The 17,458-nt window shown below is 42.9% G+C and overlaps 1 protein-coding gene across 1 annotated transcript in view; it reads left to right on the forward strand.

Moving 5' to 3' along the window:
• PCSK2 (proprotein convertase subtilisin/kexin type 2) overlaps nt 1-17,458 on the forward strand; it is a 1,398,208-nt gene that overhangs the window by 1,196,944 nt on the left and 183,806 nt on the right. Inside the window, exon 10 of the mRNA XM_069608350.1 lies at nt 15,425-15,525. Coding sequence (XP_069464451.1) covers nt 15,425-15,525 — 101 coding nt within the window. The remainder of the gene's footprint in view (nt 1-15,424; nt 15,526-17,458) is intronic.

Below are 17,458 nucleotides of genomic sequence, written 5' to 3' on the forward strand. Positions count from 1 at the left end.
AACTTCCATCTTCAGTCCCTTTGTTCTCGGGGAGAAGTCATTTTGGCAAGGCGTCCCCAGGGCGGTCTTGACATTCCGCTACACATATCTTCCCAACTGGCGCACCAAATCTGGTTTTAAAGGTGTTTGCTGCCTGCCGCATACATTTCCACAGCCGTTCGTCTGACTGTAAAATGTGTAGTACACCTTTTCCTTGCGAGCATTAAAGGATCATGCAAGGATCAGCAGGAGCCATGGAGATGCACGTCCTATCCCATGGCCAGTTAGCCACGCCCCACCCCGGTTCCATCTCTCTTAATATAATCCGGATGAGCATCAGGAGCCTTTTCTTGTAAAGTGCAGAAGAGAGGTATCGGGTGAAGATGCTCATTAGAGCCATGGCCTACAGTATGCTCCTTTACGAGCTAACAAGTTATTTACTCACGTTTTTCAGCTGTCTTTACTTCTTCCTGCAGTCCCTTCATTTTAGTTTATTTGATTTCTGCATTAGTGTGGTAACTATTGTGGCTCGTTCAAGGTTTCAATCACAGAAGAAAAATACATAGATGCTGATTCTTCAGCTAGGCGTTGAAGGCGCTTTGCTCTCCACCTCTGCTTGTGCAGGTAACTGGAGAAACTTCATTTGATTTTCCAGCACAGAATTAAGTGGGGTTTTCTGTGACATATCTGCTGCACCACTGGCCAGTGAGCTGTTGCCCTGCCCTCCAATCATTTGGGGTACGTTTTTATTATTAACTGTCTCTGTTCCAATAGCGATGTCAAATGCAAGATGGTGTGCACCTGTTCTTTCAGGTCCTTGTGTATCCTCCCACATAAGTTAAAGAGAATGTTAAAAGCCAATTCAAGAACTCCAGTACTCAAATGGGAGGTTGCACTTGCTGTGCTTGTGTTATTCTTGCTGAGGTGGCTAGGGTCCACTGTTTTCTTCCCTGCCATATCTTCATCTATATAATGATATAGGTTGGGCGTAGCAGACATTTGTGGGGATTCTTACCCCGAGCACAAGGGGGATTGCTGCTGCACTAAAGGCTGTGCACTGATAGTCATTGGGGGAGGCACAGTGGCCTGTTCAAACCCCTGCTGATTTTGCATAACCCCCTGGAGGGAGTAGTAGAGGTCAAGAAGAAAATTGTCGATATCAACAATATAGCAATTCAAGCTTCTTGACAAGTAGCCCCCACCCTAAGCAAAGTTGATCTTTCATAAACTAATGAGCTTAAATCTCCTCTGACATTTTGGCCCACACCCAGGACAAAGAAAGCAGTACTTTTCAGTAAGCAGTACTGGACCGCTTACCCGCTTGAGCCGAGGTTTCTGCTTCAACCACTTCAACTGAGCCATTACCATATGACTCTGCATGAGTATATCTTGTTTGTGTTGTGGCTTTTCTGTATGGCTTTGCTTTACGTAGGTTATAGGCCTTGGAACGACTAACCGTTTTACCCAGCATAAACTGTGGGGAGTTTTGGAGTTGGTTATAGCAGAAATAGTGACAATATGAGGGCAGCCGCAAATTCCTTTCTGCTAGTAATAAAGATGTACAGCAGGATTCTGGGTGAGCCTTTTCCTGTCGAATGCGGTATCACTCCGCTTTTCTTTAAACCTGTATTTCAATACAGGTCAAACAAAATGCTTCTGTATGACGTTATTTCTCTGTAAGCCACAGATTACTGTGAGGATATTGCATTCGAGTTGGCGCCTGTATAACTTAAAGGGCGCAGATCGCCAGTGTCAGAGACCACAGACTTCAATCCTCACCTCAGGTTTATCAGAGAGAGATATCAATCAATTAGAGAGCCCTTCGTGTTCCAAGCACTGTCCCTTCTCCCACAGGGGAATACAAGGAGCTTGACAGTGATTAACATTGTGCCCTGAATTACGCAGAAGAGGGCTCACCAATTCATGGTGAAAAACACTAATTCACAGCTATTTCACAGCGGTGAAAGGGGCTACCACACACTGATTCAGTGACAAGTTCACTGAGGCACCAACTCACCACACGAGGTCCTGCCGGCACACCCTCTCACCGTCTCACGCAGTTCCGCTCTCAACACTGTCTCTCTGTGTCTTTCCTGTGTCTTTTCCACATGTCTTCGAGCTAGAGCAACCAGAGCAACAGAAGCGCACAAGACACTAGAGGAAAGCATAACCGCACTTATAGAGTGTCAAGTCGTGCTGCTTCCAACACCGCAAATCACATAAATAGGGAACCCAGTGCTATTTATTGTACAATATTACTGTCAATTTCAGTGAATACACACAGAAAGTACAGGAATAAATCGCCAGCAAATTCCAATAGTGTATTGATCCTGGAATTGTATGAGCACCCAGTGGTCCTACTATATTCTGCAGGGGAAGATTGTCACAAGCATTTAAGGGTAACTAATTGAAAGGTAGAGGAATGTAGATTGTGTAGTTTTCCTGAAAGGTCAACGTCATCTATTTTTCTGAACTTGTGTGATTTTTCGAGGTAGCATGTGTCTAGACAATCATGTGTCTAGACAATCATGTGTCTAGACAATCACTGAGAGTTATGACCCTGAGTCACACAGAACTTGAGCCTTTGATTTCATGTGATACCTGTTTCATCGTTATTTTTTGCTGGACCTGTGCTCGGTAATACATTAACTGCAGAGTCTGCCCTTGCGCACCAACCTGCCAGTGTGTGGCTACAAATCTCATGTATCACAGGCATGACAGTTGGTTCCTGATATTGGAACATGAGTGCCCCCAGAGTGGCATCCAGCTATATCCAGCAAGACCCCAACCCTGTCTTGCATGGATCCTCAATTGACCTGCCCCAGGGTTAGAACAGAGGTCTTCAAACTCTGAAGCGGACAACTCCCATCTGCCTTAGGAAGCATAATCAATAGGCTGTGAACGATGGAGTTATAGTCCAAAAGATCTGCAGATCCCTTGGATAGGGCCTGCCCTAACCACAGTGCCACAAAGCATTTCTTGCATTGTATCCATATTGCACAAATTCTAAACTGTTCACACATCAAAATCATTGAAGCCAGCAGCCTAATAGTGATGGCAGGGTGTGGATAATGAGGGCGAGCTGAGAGGTTTGCTTTTTTCTCGGAGCATGCAGAGGGTCAAAAGATGGGGTCAGAAGAGGTAAGGAAACTTTTCAGAAATATCCAGTCCTGAGAGCTTGTGTATCACTGCTTCTAGAATCTCCCTTACAGTGTGAATGTCATGATGCCTACCCCCGGGCATCCGGATCAAGTCCATCAGCCCCGGGAGCAGGCATCCAGATACTCATTAAAACCCCAACAGCCCCAGCTGGGGGCTGTTTGGATTCAGTCCTGGCGCCTTAGACGCCAGGCTCATCATAGAAATCAGTCCTGGCGCCATAGGCGCCAGGCTCATAGACTTTACTTACCTTATGCAGACCATGCTGCAAATGAGTCCAAGCCAACGTGAGGCCTGGATGGGACTATTTTATTACAGGGACTATTTTTCACTCGGGTGTGGTTCTGGGGAACTTCTTACCTGGGATTACTTTGCAGGCTATTTAAACCATGCACGAACAGCAACCCGTGCTTTGCGTTATTCTGCATCCAGCAGCGTGACGCTCACCGTGTCTGCAAGTCAGCATCCAGTCTTCTGCCACGCCCGCCTCAAATCCGGAGCTCCTAGACAAAAGGCAAAGAAAGGAGAAGAGGTTAGATCACAGACATTATTTGATTCCTTACCTGATTCTGGACCCAGCACATCTCCGAGCCTGGAAAGGACATTATTTCAGCACGCGTCGCTTCGCCAGCAGCAGCGCCGCGTTATACTCACCAGTCCACCGCATCTTTCGACTCGGCGCTGCCTCCATCATTTTCTTCGTCGAAACCCAGCACCTGGGGGGAAAACAAAAGGAATAACAAGGTGAGCCGAGAAAACCAACAAGGACAATCTCTTTGCCACCATAGGCTTACCTGCTTTACCACCGGAGGTATTATTCTTTAATTCGCCGCATCTTCCTATGGCACACCTATAAAGGGAGAGAAAAAAGCAAGTTAAACTCATGCAACTTTTACCGGACAGTGTATGGTAATACAGACTCTTCCCTGAACGCCATCAGCTGCCTCCAGGCAATATTCTTTTGGCCCAGCTGCAACCTAACGAGGGAATGGAACAAGAGTGAACATCGGACATATTGAACTCTTTGAACTTTATAGACACTGGAGTCAATATTCCTCCGGAACTCCTCCAGTACCTTCAACCCAGTGAAGTAACTGGTATCTACGCGCCCCTGCATGCCATGCAGGATAGAGAGCTCATCATTTAAAAACATAAGGTGAGGTTACCAAAAGGGAATATCGGAGGTGATTAGTGGGAAGAACGAGAACTGTTGGGGGGCCCTCACTAAAGTCCACGGGTGGCTAAATCCCTTTCTCCACTTGCAGGAGAATACTTGTACGAGTCCAGCAGACAAGATTAGGCGGGCCAGTCCAGACTGTCATCTCTTCACTACGCATCACGTTGGTGGAGACCGCAGCTGTCCGGGTCCGATCGACGCCCCTGTGGGAACCAGGTGAGCGTAACAGTGAAGTGATAGTTTGCTTGTCTGGTTTTGGAAACTGAGTTTGCTCATGGCCTGCAGTGAAGTAGACTGTGCAAAATCAGTTCTAGAGTGAAGTGTTTTGATAAGAAACACTGCAGAAATTCCATCATTGTCGCCTTCCTTCAAACAGTGATAGCAAGATTTAATCATAGTGATGCTGGTTTATGAAGTGGGAGTAGCAGTACACATTGACTACAGAGACATATACAAAAACATAGTGTACAAATTGCAATGAGGCGTGGATACAAAACCCTTACCCATAGAACTGTAAGAGATCTTTTGGCTAGATTTTTGGTATCTTGTGGTATAGTGGTATTTTTGGTACTTTATGGTATAGTGGTATTTTTGGTATGGTGGTGAACCTAACTTCAGAGTACCGCTTGATAATTGTTCTTTTACCATAATCACTAATGGTAATCAAATACTGGTTTTAGTGCACTCTAAACAATCAACTCATCCCCTCCTACGGTATCCTATGTACAGTACCACCTTCTGCCCTTTTGGCTTGCATCGCAGAATACCGTTAGCATGCAAATGAAACCCGAACATTCATTCAGAGCTTCTCAGAGCAGCACAATTTACAATGACTGACTTTGTCTTTATATATTTTTACCGCACCTTCTGCATCTCTCTGTATGCCAACCCAATAAAGCTGAGCACAGAATAAGTACGCTGAGGCTAATTCACCTTTTCGAATTGTTATTTTTTATCAGAAGTTAGAAATATGCAAGTTACACAGAATGGCATGTGCATCCTGGTTGTAATTAAAACATAAGCAAAGCCTTTCCTGCAATCAGTCTCAAAACATTCTATTTGTGCTGATGCCAAGAGTTCTACCAAGCCGATATTGGCCTTGAACTTCTCAACAATTGGTAGAAAAAAGGCTTCTGTCACATCTGAGTTTTATTGCAGCAAAACCTGGAGAAACATGAACACAGTTTTACATCCATGTTTAAAATGTCATCATGCAGCACCTAAAAATAAAATGACTTACCCTATTATATACTATTGAACATTAAGCATTCACTCATTAGCTTGCTCCTCAAATTGACTGAACTTACCAAAGAAATCTTTAATTGTGTGTGTGTCTTGAACTGCTCACGACCCCAATCTAGTTGTCGGACAGAAGAACTCCTATCTCGTCAGCTTCCTTTTTGCATGGAACAAACACTCTACCAGTCTTTCTTATACTAAAGTCAGCAGCAGGAAAAGAGTGCTTGGGACTAACCCTCTTTCGACAGCTGCCAGCACCTGAGCCAGTGAATGAGTGAGTGACCCAGCCCTTTCTGCTGCAAGCCTTTTACTAAAACCTCCAGTGTCATTCAAAACCACCTCCCTTTTTGTCAGTCCGCCAATCCAAGAATGTTCTGACCGTGCACATCCTCATCACCTAGAAGCAGAACAAATAGCTACATCTCAGAAAAGCTGAAAAGCTGAAAGCTTTTTAAACAATGCAATGTCTTTAGCAGAACAAATCTCACATTCCACACTTCTGGTTTATCACATCCCCATTCAGACACAGCGCAGCTTTAAGCCTGAACATTTAGTTTATTGCATTTCCAAACTACAATGCATTGCCATCAATTTGATATAATCAGCATGGACTGGTTTACACTAATTGTTAGTATAAGGATCTGTTATATGTTAAATGAATAAGGGAAATTAGTATGTTAGTTTCATGTTATTTTTATTTGTAGTGCAACTCAGCCCACAACTGTGGTATCGCGGAGCAAACAGATTATTTTTCTAGCATGTGTTCTGTGCATTCTCAACATTGGCATCTATCAGATTCACCCTGAGTCTCACACCCATGAGTCACGCACATGAGTCTCACAACCTTGGCCCTACTTAAAATACAGATCTTTTCTAAAATGTGTATGATGGAATGTGGAGATACCCTTGTTGAAGTTCAGAATAGGGAAAAGTATTTCCCTATTCCATTTCCCTAGAGAAATGTTGGAGATTTTGTCTTAATTGCGAATTCCTGATTTAGCGGTATTTTAGTATTGTGGTATTTTGGTGGTATTTTTGTGGTTAAATTGGCCTTACCATTGGTGGTAGTTCAGTATCACACGATTTTGGTAATAGTTCATAGCTCTCTTATTCTGATGGTAATTTAGTGTTAGCTTACTTTTGTGGCCATTTTTAGTGGTATCTTATTTTTGTGGTATAGTGGTAATTTTAGTGGTGAGCATACCTTCCATCATACAGCCCTATAATAAAACCAACCTTCCCTTTTTATAATTATGACCCACCTGTGTCTGACAATAAAGAACCCTTGGATCTGACACACTTTCAGGGAACTCACTAAGATTATACAGAATGCAACTTATTGCATGTAGCTCATGTTACTGATTTATTTACATCAGTAACCTATGTGCCTTGGAGGGCACCACTTTCTCTTCAGCATGCAGAGAAAACCCATTCACACACACACAACCTTCTATCTTGCACATGTGTATTCTTCCTTGTTTCCTAAATGTACCTTTGGTGGTAACAAAAGTGGTAAATGTTTACCACTGTGGTGTAAACATCAAAACTTCCCAACCACTCCTTCCCCTTGAAACAGTAATCATTAGAGGCATGAAATGAAACCAGAAAATTCACCAGCTTTGCTTTTGTTATTATATCTGTTCTTATTGTACACAATCAAGAGTAAAATGGTACATCTCATAATATTACAGTTACATATATTCTTACCAACAGCAATCATAAGTTCGACCCTCTAAAAGATAAAAAGAGAGAAGAAAACAAGCACAGGGCAACATGGAGGAGTCTGCAAATATGTGTGCAATTTTATATATATAACCTGGCACCCTAAGCTAATTGATCATATGTCACCGATCCCACATACTCCTCACTTAACTTGACTTAAAATTATTTTGAAGCATGCTTCTATGTTCCGCCTGTGTCACTTGCTGCCAGAGCTTATCTGCACGACCTCACACAGCCCACGGACACAGCCTTTGGAATTCCAGTCCCTCCGAAGCCAGGACACCACTCCCTCTGTCCTGTCTTCAAACTTTCTTCAAGCTGCAGCCCCCGGAGCCCAGCGTCCCAGGGAGGCACTTGTAGGAATCGAATCACAGGAAGCTCTGACCACCCCCAGCTCAGCTGCTTACACAAATTAACTCAGCCTTCCCTGACATGGTTCTAACACCCCCACACTTCTACCAATCACATTACAAGAGCCTTCATGTAACAACTTATTTCCTGCCGAACAATGGAAGCTTTTGTTGTACAAATTCATCTTGTTTTTTTTTCTTTCCTGTGCATATTTTCTCGTCTCCATAGAAGAACACTAAAACCGAATGAATTTTCATCTTTGTTACCAACTGCATTACAATGTTAATTTGGGACAATTAGTTGGTTAATGGGCTTTTGTTTAGTATATTCTGTTATATCGGTTATTTCCACAATGCAGTTTGTCACAGATAAATATTTAATTTGTAAACATGCACATCAAAACCCTTTCTTTTTCTTCTTTTTCTGCATTCTGTTTTTTTTTATTTATATAAACCTAATGTTATATTTCACCTGCTCCATGTATATCCCAACTCTTCTCTACATCCAGGCTAATCCCATTACCATGTTGAACTGTACCCCTTTTTGCACCCACTTTAAAATGACTGCCTGTTTCATTTAGTATTTGTAAAATGAACATCCATTTTACTGGCTGCATCTGAGAAAATCTGCCATTTGCATCCATTACGAAATGGCTGCTTTTAAACACTGCCAATAAAACACCATTTTTTCTTTCCTTAGAATCTGTATACATATGCTGTTATTTGCATGAATTAGCACCCATATATCCCTACATATACCATATAATTTCCTGGGGTTTGACCAGGTCTAACATTGTGGGTTTTTCACAAGGTTTGTGATATGAGGTTATGCTGCGTTCAATCTTACATCTATGCAAATGCACACTCTGAACAGTCAATTGCAGACATTTGAAGAGCCAAGAGTGCTGCATGTTTATTAGGTATGGTTATTGTAGCTAGAATAGTGGATAGTATAGGTTAGAGTGGAATTACATGAATAATAAGGCCCAAGCAGGTTTAGGTAATTAATTTTGGAGGGTCTTTTTTGGGAGTATTTGGGGGCACGTAATTTGTGGGTCGGTCGAGGTTGTGGATAGAGGGACAGTAACCTCACAACTTTTTAGTAGATATAGGAGAAGATCAAAGCACAGAGAACTCCACATACATTTCCAAGTTATAGAAGGCCAACACACTAATAACTACACTTGCTTTTAGTTAGCAGAGAAGGTCAAAACCCCGAAAAACCCACATCCATTTTGAAGCTGTACCATAGCATTGTGAAACTCATGTACACTCAGTAGATGTAAAAGTAGGGACGACCAAAGCACTGATAACCCTACACGCATTTTGTAGAGTTAAGAGAAAGTAAAATTGCTGAGCCCCAGATGCATGTTGGGGGTATAGGTTAAGGCAAAAGCAGTGAGATTTCCATGTACGTTTGCTATGCATAGGAGAAGGCAAAAGCACACTGAACCCCACATGCACTTAGAATATATAGAAAAATGTCAAAGAACTGAAGATTCACACATACTCCTACCTGGTGTAGGAGAGGGCCTAAGCACTAAGATGCCCACATGTATTTACTAGGCATAGAAGATGGGAAATGCATTACACCTCACATGCATTAGCAGGCATAGGAAAAGTTCAATGCACTGAGAACCCCCACACCCATTTAAATTTCTGTCCTTTTGAACTGAAATATCAGCCAACAAGTGATGCACCTTTTACCCCAATGCAGGCAGACCCCATATTTCACTGAGAGACCTATGATGGATTGATTTTCCCCATCATCAATATTACTAAAGAGAAAGTAATTGCAGCTCTCCACTCTCTCAACGATCTGGCGATGTGGATAACAAGCTGCCCATGCTCAGATTTATGCCACAGGCATCTGCATTGCCATGTAACCTATCCTGCTGTTAAGTTCAACTTCTTATATTTCTTTAAGTGCTCAAGCTGCCTTCATCTTGCTCACCTCCTATCTGCATGCGGTTAGGACATGACAGTAACTGCTGCCATTTAAAAAGGTTCAATGTGCAAAAAGAGGCAGCATGAAGCTATTTGCAGGAAGATAACATATCCACCAAAACCAAAAATTGTCAATGAAAAGTAGGAAATGAGAAATCCAGCCAACACCTAACACACAGTTCATTACATATGCCACAGTAAAGACACAATAGGAATTATTATTATTTAGCCAAAATCCCAAAACAACATTGTCAACCAGTTTATGTTGTGATTATCGCCAACTTGTAAGGTAATGCACAAGACCCCCCAGCCAGCCAATCTGTGACTGTTCATGTTGCTCGAAGTGTGTACAACAGTGCAACTTCTTCATTATGAGTTTTGCTTTAATCTGGAAGTAAATTTACTGTTACTGCCATTATGTCCGTGGGTTTACACAGCATTACCAACGGTGGAAGGGTGGTGTAATTCCCAATTTCTGGCGTCCATAGGACTCCATGGAGAGATTGGCAGATTTACAGTGATAGATAATTCCGCTGTGGTAAATCCACTGATTTCTTGAGGAAAAGTGGAGGATAAGGCTAGAGGTAAATCCTCCACTTTTCCTCCCAACACCGAAGTCGACATTGTGGTAAACATTGCGGTAATACTGTTGCAGCCCAAAAAGGTAGCAGTAACAGAATTAACACCACATTTTGTGTGCACTGACAAACTGCACTGACAAAATGGGTGTAATGAGACCCATATAGGAATGCAGCCTGAGAATAGTATGGATGTTCTGTGTTTTGCATGCTTTTTTGTTTTTGTATTCCTTGAAGACAAAAGCATTAATATCAATTTAAAAAAAGGCAAATTAAAAAGGCTTTGGTTGGGATGAGAGTCATTCACAGGTCTGTTGGCCACCTGCGGTGAACGCTCTCATGGCTTCCCAACCAACGCCATGAAGATGTATCAAAGATAGGCATCAACCCATCCTCATATCTCACATTGTGCTCTGCTACAAATTGACAATCACATTGCACTGTACCACAGCACACAATGCTTACTGCTGCTCTGAGAATGTCTTTTCTGTTTCTATTTACACTGTTAAAAAAATAAATGCATATTGTCAAAGCTAGTTTTGTCTTTTGTATAGGAGTCTGTAAACATTGACATAATACGACAGTAAATCATTGATACACTTTTAATAGTTGTTTGGATGATGGTGGTCAGTAGACAAAAACATGGACCTCGGTTCATCCATGGTTTGTGTAGTTGGCAAACAGATGACTACAGTAGGGACTGAGAGTTTGTGATAAGTTGCTAACTTGCTGATAATAATATGCCATTGCCATTTGTTCCAAATTAGTTTTTGAGTTCTGCTGGTATCACAACCAAAACTGTCACTTATCAAATCTTATCAGGCTCTACCAAAGAGTGCTGGCACCCCCTAAAGATTCGAAGCTCTGCCACACAGTGCTGACAACTCCTACAGTTCCCAGGCACTGTCACAGAACACAGCATATCCATCAAGTTATTGGGCTCCCACACAGAGTGCTGCCACCCTCTAGACATGGCCCAGGCAAAGTCGGGCTAAGTCGAGCCCCCGCTGTCTGTGGCCTTTGTCCTGGATTGTGAAAGGAATCACAGGTGAGATATTGCTTTGGATGGTTGTGAGGACCTTCGAGCACAGCCCACTACATCTGCTGCTGCACTTGGTGTGCAGTCCTTGCTGTGTTGTGTTTTCATCCGCTCCTCCAGTCCAGAGCATTAGCTGGGCAACACTCGATGCCATGCCCCCAACTTCACTCTCCTCTCCCAACACAGCATTGAGCACGTCCGGCCTGGGCAAAGCCCAGCGAAATCGGGCTAAGTCGAGCCCCCGCTGTACTTCAGAACTTTCCACTCCACTTTTCTTCTCAGCTCTGAATGCCAATATGGCAGCATCTTCCATTTCCTCATCTCTTATCACTTCTCTTGACCAACTCTACCCTCTGACTCCCTTCCGTCCCACTATTAAACCCTCTCAACCAGGGCTTTCTTCCCACTTGTGCTCTATGCGCCGCTTTTGTCGTCGCTTTGAAAGGTGGTGGCTCAAGACCAAATCCACACCTGATCGCTTTTCCTATTTCTCTTATCATGTTATCTATACCAATTGTTTATGCTCTGCTAAACATCTTTATTTTTTTGGACCTGTTACAAACTCAGTCTACTCACCCAAGGCATATTTTTCAAACCTGTGCACGTCTTCTTTCTCTTCCTACTATTGATCACTCTACAAACTCTACCATTTCCGCTTCTGACTTTTCTCACTTCTTTTCCTCAAAAACCTCTGGACATCGAAGCATCTAAGCCACCCCAACGCCCCCCCCTTACTCCTGCTCTTATTCCTCATGCCACTATTACTCACTTTACTCCTGTTTCCAATTCTGATGTTTTTCTTTTGCTTGCTAAAGCTCATCCCACTGCCTCCCCTACTGACCCTATTCCTTCTATGTTAATCCCTAAAGTCTACCCTTTTCTTGTACCATATCTTGTCTCCTTTTTCAATATCTGTCTCTCTACTTCTACTTTTCCCACATCATTGAAGCACGCATTTATTATTCCAATCATGAAGAAACCTACCACTGTTCCTTTGCGTTTTTCAAACCTCTGTCCTATTTCCTTATTGCCTTATCACGGAAAACATCTAGAACAGCTTGTCTATTCGCAGATTTCGCAGATTTCTATGTTTTTCTACAATTCTTCTATTCTCTGCAAATTTCAGTCTGGTTTCCACCGTTTTTATTCTACAGAAACTGCTCTTCTTTCGGTGTTGAACACCCTACTTTCAGCACGATATTCTAAGCACTCTTCCTTTCTTATTCTTCTAGATCTATTGGTGGCTTTTGACACTGTTGATCAATCTCTTTACTCTTAGCTTCTCTTTCATCTTTTGGACTTTCAGGTTCTGTCTTGTCTTGGTTTCACACCTAACTTTCTAATAGAACATTTTGGGTAACTTGAGTGGGCAAGTCCTCTGAATAGTTCTTGCTTGCCCACGGTGTACCTCAAGGGTCAGTTCTGGGCCCTTTCTTATTCTCATTCTGCACATCTTATATCTTACAGCTGTTATGTCCAACTTTGGGCTGTCCCACCACTTCGACGTAGATGACACCCAATTATTCCTTTCCTTCTCCTCTTTCTCTCCCGTAATTCACCGCAATCTTTCTGCTTGCTTGGTTGCAATCAAATCCTGGATGACCTCCCATTATCTCACCCTCAATGCTGCAAAGACCGAAGTATTGTTTTTTCCCGCTAACAATCTTTCTCCTCATCTTATCCTTAATATCTTTTCCCACATCCAAGCTTCCAATTTCACCCACAGCTCATAATCTTGGTCTTTACTTTGACACATCTCATTGACTGCCCATTCATTTTGCTTTCATCTCTACAATATTTGCAAGGCTGATCCATTTCTTACTTTTCAGGCATCTAAATGTCTAATTTCCTCTCTAATATGTTCTCATCTTTTCTACTGCTACTCTGCCCTATTTAGGCTCCATAACTCTCATCTTGCCCCTTTTAAATCAGTGTTCAACTTTTCTATTTGTGTTTTGTGTCTCCTCTCATCGCGGGACTCTATTACTGCTTCTCTTGAATCACTTGGCTGGTTTCCCTTTTATTCTCAAATTGAATTCAACGTTCTTTGTCTTTTATTTAAATCTCTGTATGGTCTTGCTCCCAGCTATCTTGCTGCACTAATATCTTTTCATACTGATGCACACTCTCTTTGTTCTTCTTCTCAATTCTTACTTTTGGCTCCCTGTCCCCTGTATGCACAGTCTCATTTTTGTTCCTTTGAGTTTCTTGCTCCTCTTCATCGGAACATTCTTCTGCTTTCTCTTTGCTTTATCTCTACATATTCTCTGTTTCGTGGTTCTCTAAAAATCTCATCTACTTCAGTACGTTTGAGTGATTGTTTCCTACATTTTATTGTTTATACATTTATTTTGTAACCCTCCTGTATCCTATGAACAGCATGTTAGTTTAAGGCGCTTAATAAAATATAAATAAAATACAAATACAAAAATCGAGATCAGTACCCTGTAAAGATCACATGATCTTCCAAAGAATCCATTCACCCCCTACGTCTAAGACTCTCGGACAGTGCTCAGACGACCCAGGAGTTTAATAGTGTCTCCCACAGAGAGTTGCCACTCTCACATGACTGCCTCATAGAGAGGACAATCCCTGTCCTAAGACTGCCTTATTGCTTCTCCCCTGCACAATCACCTACAGAAATGAATGAATTTGCTACAGCAAATACCTCTGCATGTTAGTCTAAATCTCTCTGAATTCCACCAACCCAAGTCTCAGAGGCACCCAGCAGAGCAAGCAGTATATATATGTATTCCTCATCACTAAGTCCCACAGAAGACTGCCCAAATGGATGCACAGCCAGTGCCATTCTACCTCCAACCACTTGTTGGGGTGGTGCTGACAAAATGGGCTTGCTTGTGCCAGCCATCCCTCGTTCCCCTGGCGCTGCTTGTACACGTTTGGCAAGTGCGGGAAGTCCCTGCTGGTTGGCATGGCATGCCTTATGTTATGGTCCTACAGCCTGGTCCAGGAAGGAGCTAGCACCCACAATTTCACCACCACTGATGTAAGCTAAGATGGCAGCCAGGCTTAATGAGGTACAGTGTGTCACTTATTTGCTCTGTAAATCTCTGTGTGCCACCTGCAAATGTGATTGCCCATTCCCATCATCCCCATGGCAAAACCCTTTCTTGTGTGCCCCCACCTGGTCTTATTGGCACAGACCATATACTTTTCACCATTGATACTCTTCCCTAGTGGAAGGTCAAAGTTCTTCCATACTCAGCACAATGAGTGTTATGAGAAATGGGGAACTCTCTGTTCACTGTGACCCCTCTGACTGACTTGCTCCATCTTCAAGGGCAGGTGCATCATCATCCTTTTTCTCCACCTACTCCCCCATATGTAGGTTCACCATCAGCTGGGGCTACACCACAGACTGTTTCTCACCCTGAAGCTCCTCCCTAGAATGTTGCTCCTCCTGATTTTCATCTTCACCCTAAAGGGTGAAGACCACTTCCTCCTCTGCAATTGCTGAAACCTAGACAGAAAATGTCTCACTCTACATGTACTCTTCCAGGTTTGCCATCCTGTCCCATCACAGGTCCTGCTTAATAGGGTCCTCTATCATATCAATTCATTCCCCTACATCTGCGGGATCCTCTGCCAGATGATTTGTCTCCCCTTCCTCTGTGCTCAAGAAGTCCTTTCCCCATGTGTCTGCCACCTCTACCACTAATCAATCATAATGTTATTTACAACTTCCGGTGAGGAGAAATGCAACTGCTTCACATCCTCTCCGGGCTCCTTTTCTTGAGTGCACCATTCCCCTAATTAGGAGAACTAGACCCGTAAACACCCAGAGAACTGCACACAAGGAGCAAGACACAAAACAGTACACTACAGACAATTAACTACAGATAATTACAAGAATTACACAATATTAGAACAAACCCATTGGAACACAACAGCCAACTTGGATGGGTGAATCGGGAAAGAGTAAACAACATTTGCTTTGCTTATTTTGGGAAATCATCTTTTTTGCTATTTACTGGGACAGATTTGCCAGCACTATGACAACGATGAGACTAAGAAAGAATTGCATATCCTGCATTGTGCCTGTCTTCAAACTTTGTGGCTATGGCTGTAGAAACACATTATGTGTATAAAGAGTGTCTCACCCACTGTTTATTCTTAAACTGTCCCTGGGTGAATTATATGACCCAGCCACTTGTGCATGGAAAATTGCATGATGTAATAGTCTGTGCCATTCATTTGTAATCCATCTTTACAGGCTACGACTGATTTGTATGGCAACTGCACATTGCGTCATTCCGGAACATCAGCAGCGGCACCAGAGGCAGCAGGAGTGTTTGCTTTGGCACTGGAGGCTAAGTATGTACAACATGTAATATGAATAGTTTAAACACATTAGGAAAATGTGAAAGTGAGCACAAGAGGTGAGATCACCTATCTTGGTTAACATGCTTAGTGGCACACAAAACAAAAACAGCACTGTTACACATGCACTCTTCATACAGTGAACATGCCTTAAGATATGGATTAGCCTAAGTTATACATTGTATACCCTTAGTTGAATGAGTGAGAGGTTTTTATATGATATCTAGAAGAATAGTCCTTTTTTTAAAGCTGTACCTTTGAGTCTACCTTATAAGCAGTGTCTCTATGTTTGCACAATAGTTTCAATGGATATGGGTGGTCTAGGACAAGAGTCTGCATTGTGCAGTTTTCCAGATGTTTTGGACTACACCTCCTATGATCTATTACCATTGACTGTGCTGCTACGAATCCGTAGTCCCAAACATCTCGACAGCCTTAGGATGCAGACCCCTGGTCAGGTGATTATTCGCTGAAACAATGAAATTGGATGTTGATACCTTCCTTCATTTTCAACAAACATGTGATTGGGAACCTGGTTGTCGACGTGAAGAGCCTTTCAGAGAATAAAATTGACACTGAGTTTTCTGGTTACGGTGTGGGACTCCAAGAAGATCAGAGGGGGGCAGGGTAGGATAGGCCTTGCAGTCATAAAAGAAAAATGGAAATAAAAGAGGAGCTGGAGAAGTATCTACATGCATAACAAAAATTGATTTCTGAATGTGGGTGACTGGGGGAGCTGATCCTTTCCAGGGTAGCATTGAATGAATTCCTGACCCAAAAAGCAGAGCTTTTATTAGAAACAAATGCACAGTTGTACTCGGAATATGGCAAACACAAGTAGTTTATTAGCAAAACAAGGGTGGGGGGGTCTGGGAACAAAGTTAATTTATGAAAAACACGGGGGGGTCTGGGATAGCCCTGGGGCAGGGCAAAGACTGATATGCGGGGAAATTTCCTCTTTGTGAAAGGGACAGTGATCTAAAGACCTGGTAGAGTCTCTCCCAGGGTTTATTCACCCAAGAACAGGTCATCGGGCTGTGTTCATGCTGGTAGACAGATTCCCAGACCCCCCTTTTCTTTGCATAAATTAACTTTGGGTCTCACCCTAAGAAACCAGGGCGATCCAGACGTGGACCCCTTGCTCACTGTGCCCAGGGGCAGGACAAAGACTGATATGCAGGGACATTTCTTCTCTGTGAAAGGGGCAGTGAGGTAAAGACTTGGTAGAGTCTCTCCCAGGGGTTATTCAACCAAGAACAGGTCATTGGGCTGTGTTGGTGCTGGTAGAGAGATTCCCAGACCCCCCTTTGTCTTGCATAAATTAACTTTGGGTCTCACCCTAAGTTACCTGGACAATCCAGACGTGGACCCCTTGCTCACTGTTCTTAGAGAGGCACAGCTTCACCTCACTGATGATGCAGCCCAGGGGCAGGATAAAGAATGATATGTGGGGAAATGTCTTCTCTGTGAAAGGGACAGTGAGCTAAAGACTTGGTAGAGTCTCTCCCAGGGGTTATTCACCCAAGAACAGGTAATCGGGCTGTTTTCGTGCTAGTAGAGAGATTCCCAGACCCCCCTTTGTTTTGCATAGATTATTAGCAAACATGTTGAAGAAAGTGGAGGACTATTGCTTGGTGTTGAGTAAGGACAATCAAGGGGAAACATTTTAAATGAGGGAGGGTATCAATTTGGTGATGAATTGTACAATGAGGAAACGAGATTCTGAAGATTACATGCAAACATACTTAGGTGGTTGGACCTGGTTATGGCAGCAGCAGTAAAATGACACTATGTGTAGGAAAACAGTACAATGGAAGACACTCAGTTGGTCATTTAAGGGTGTACAAGGGATAAGATGGTGGGTTTATAATGGGTAAAATGGCAGGTTTCCAGAAGAAAATGTTGTGAGAATTGCAAACTGTCTGGC

This window comes from Ambystoma mexicanum, chromosome 4q (genome assembly GCF_040938575.1).
Source record: "Ambystoma mexicanum isolate Mex_15411 chromosome 4q, UKY_AmexF1_1, whole genome shotgun sequence".
In the NCBI taxonomy this organism is placed as follows: domain Eukaryota; kingdom Metazoa; phylum Chordata; class Amphibia; order Caudata; family Ambystomatidae; genus Ambystoma; species Ambystoma mexicanum.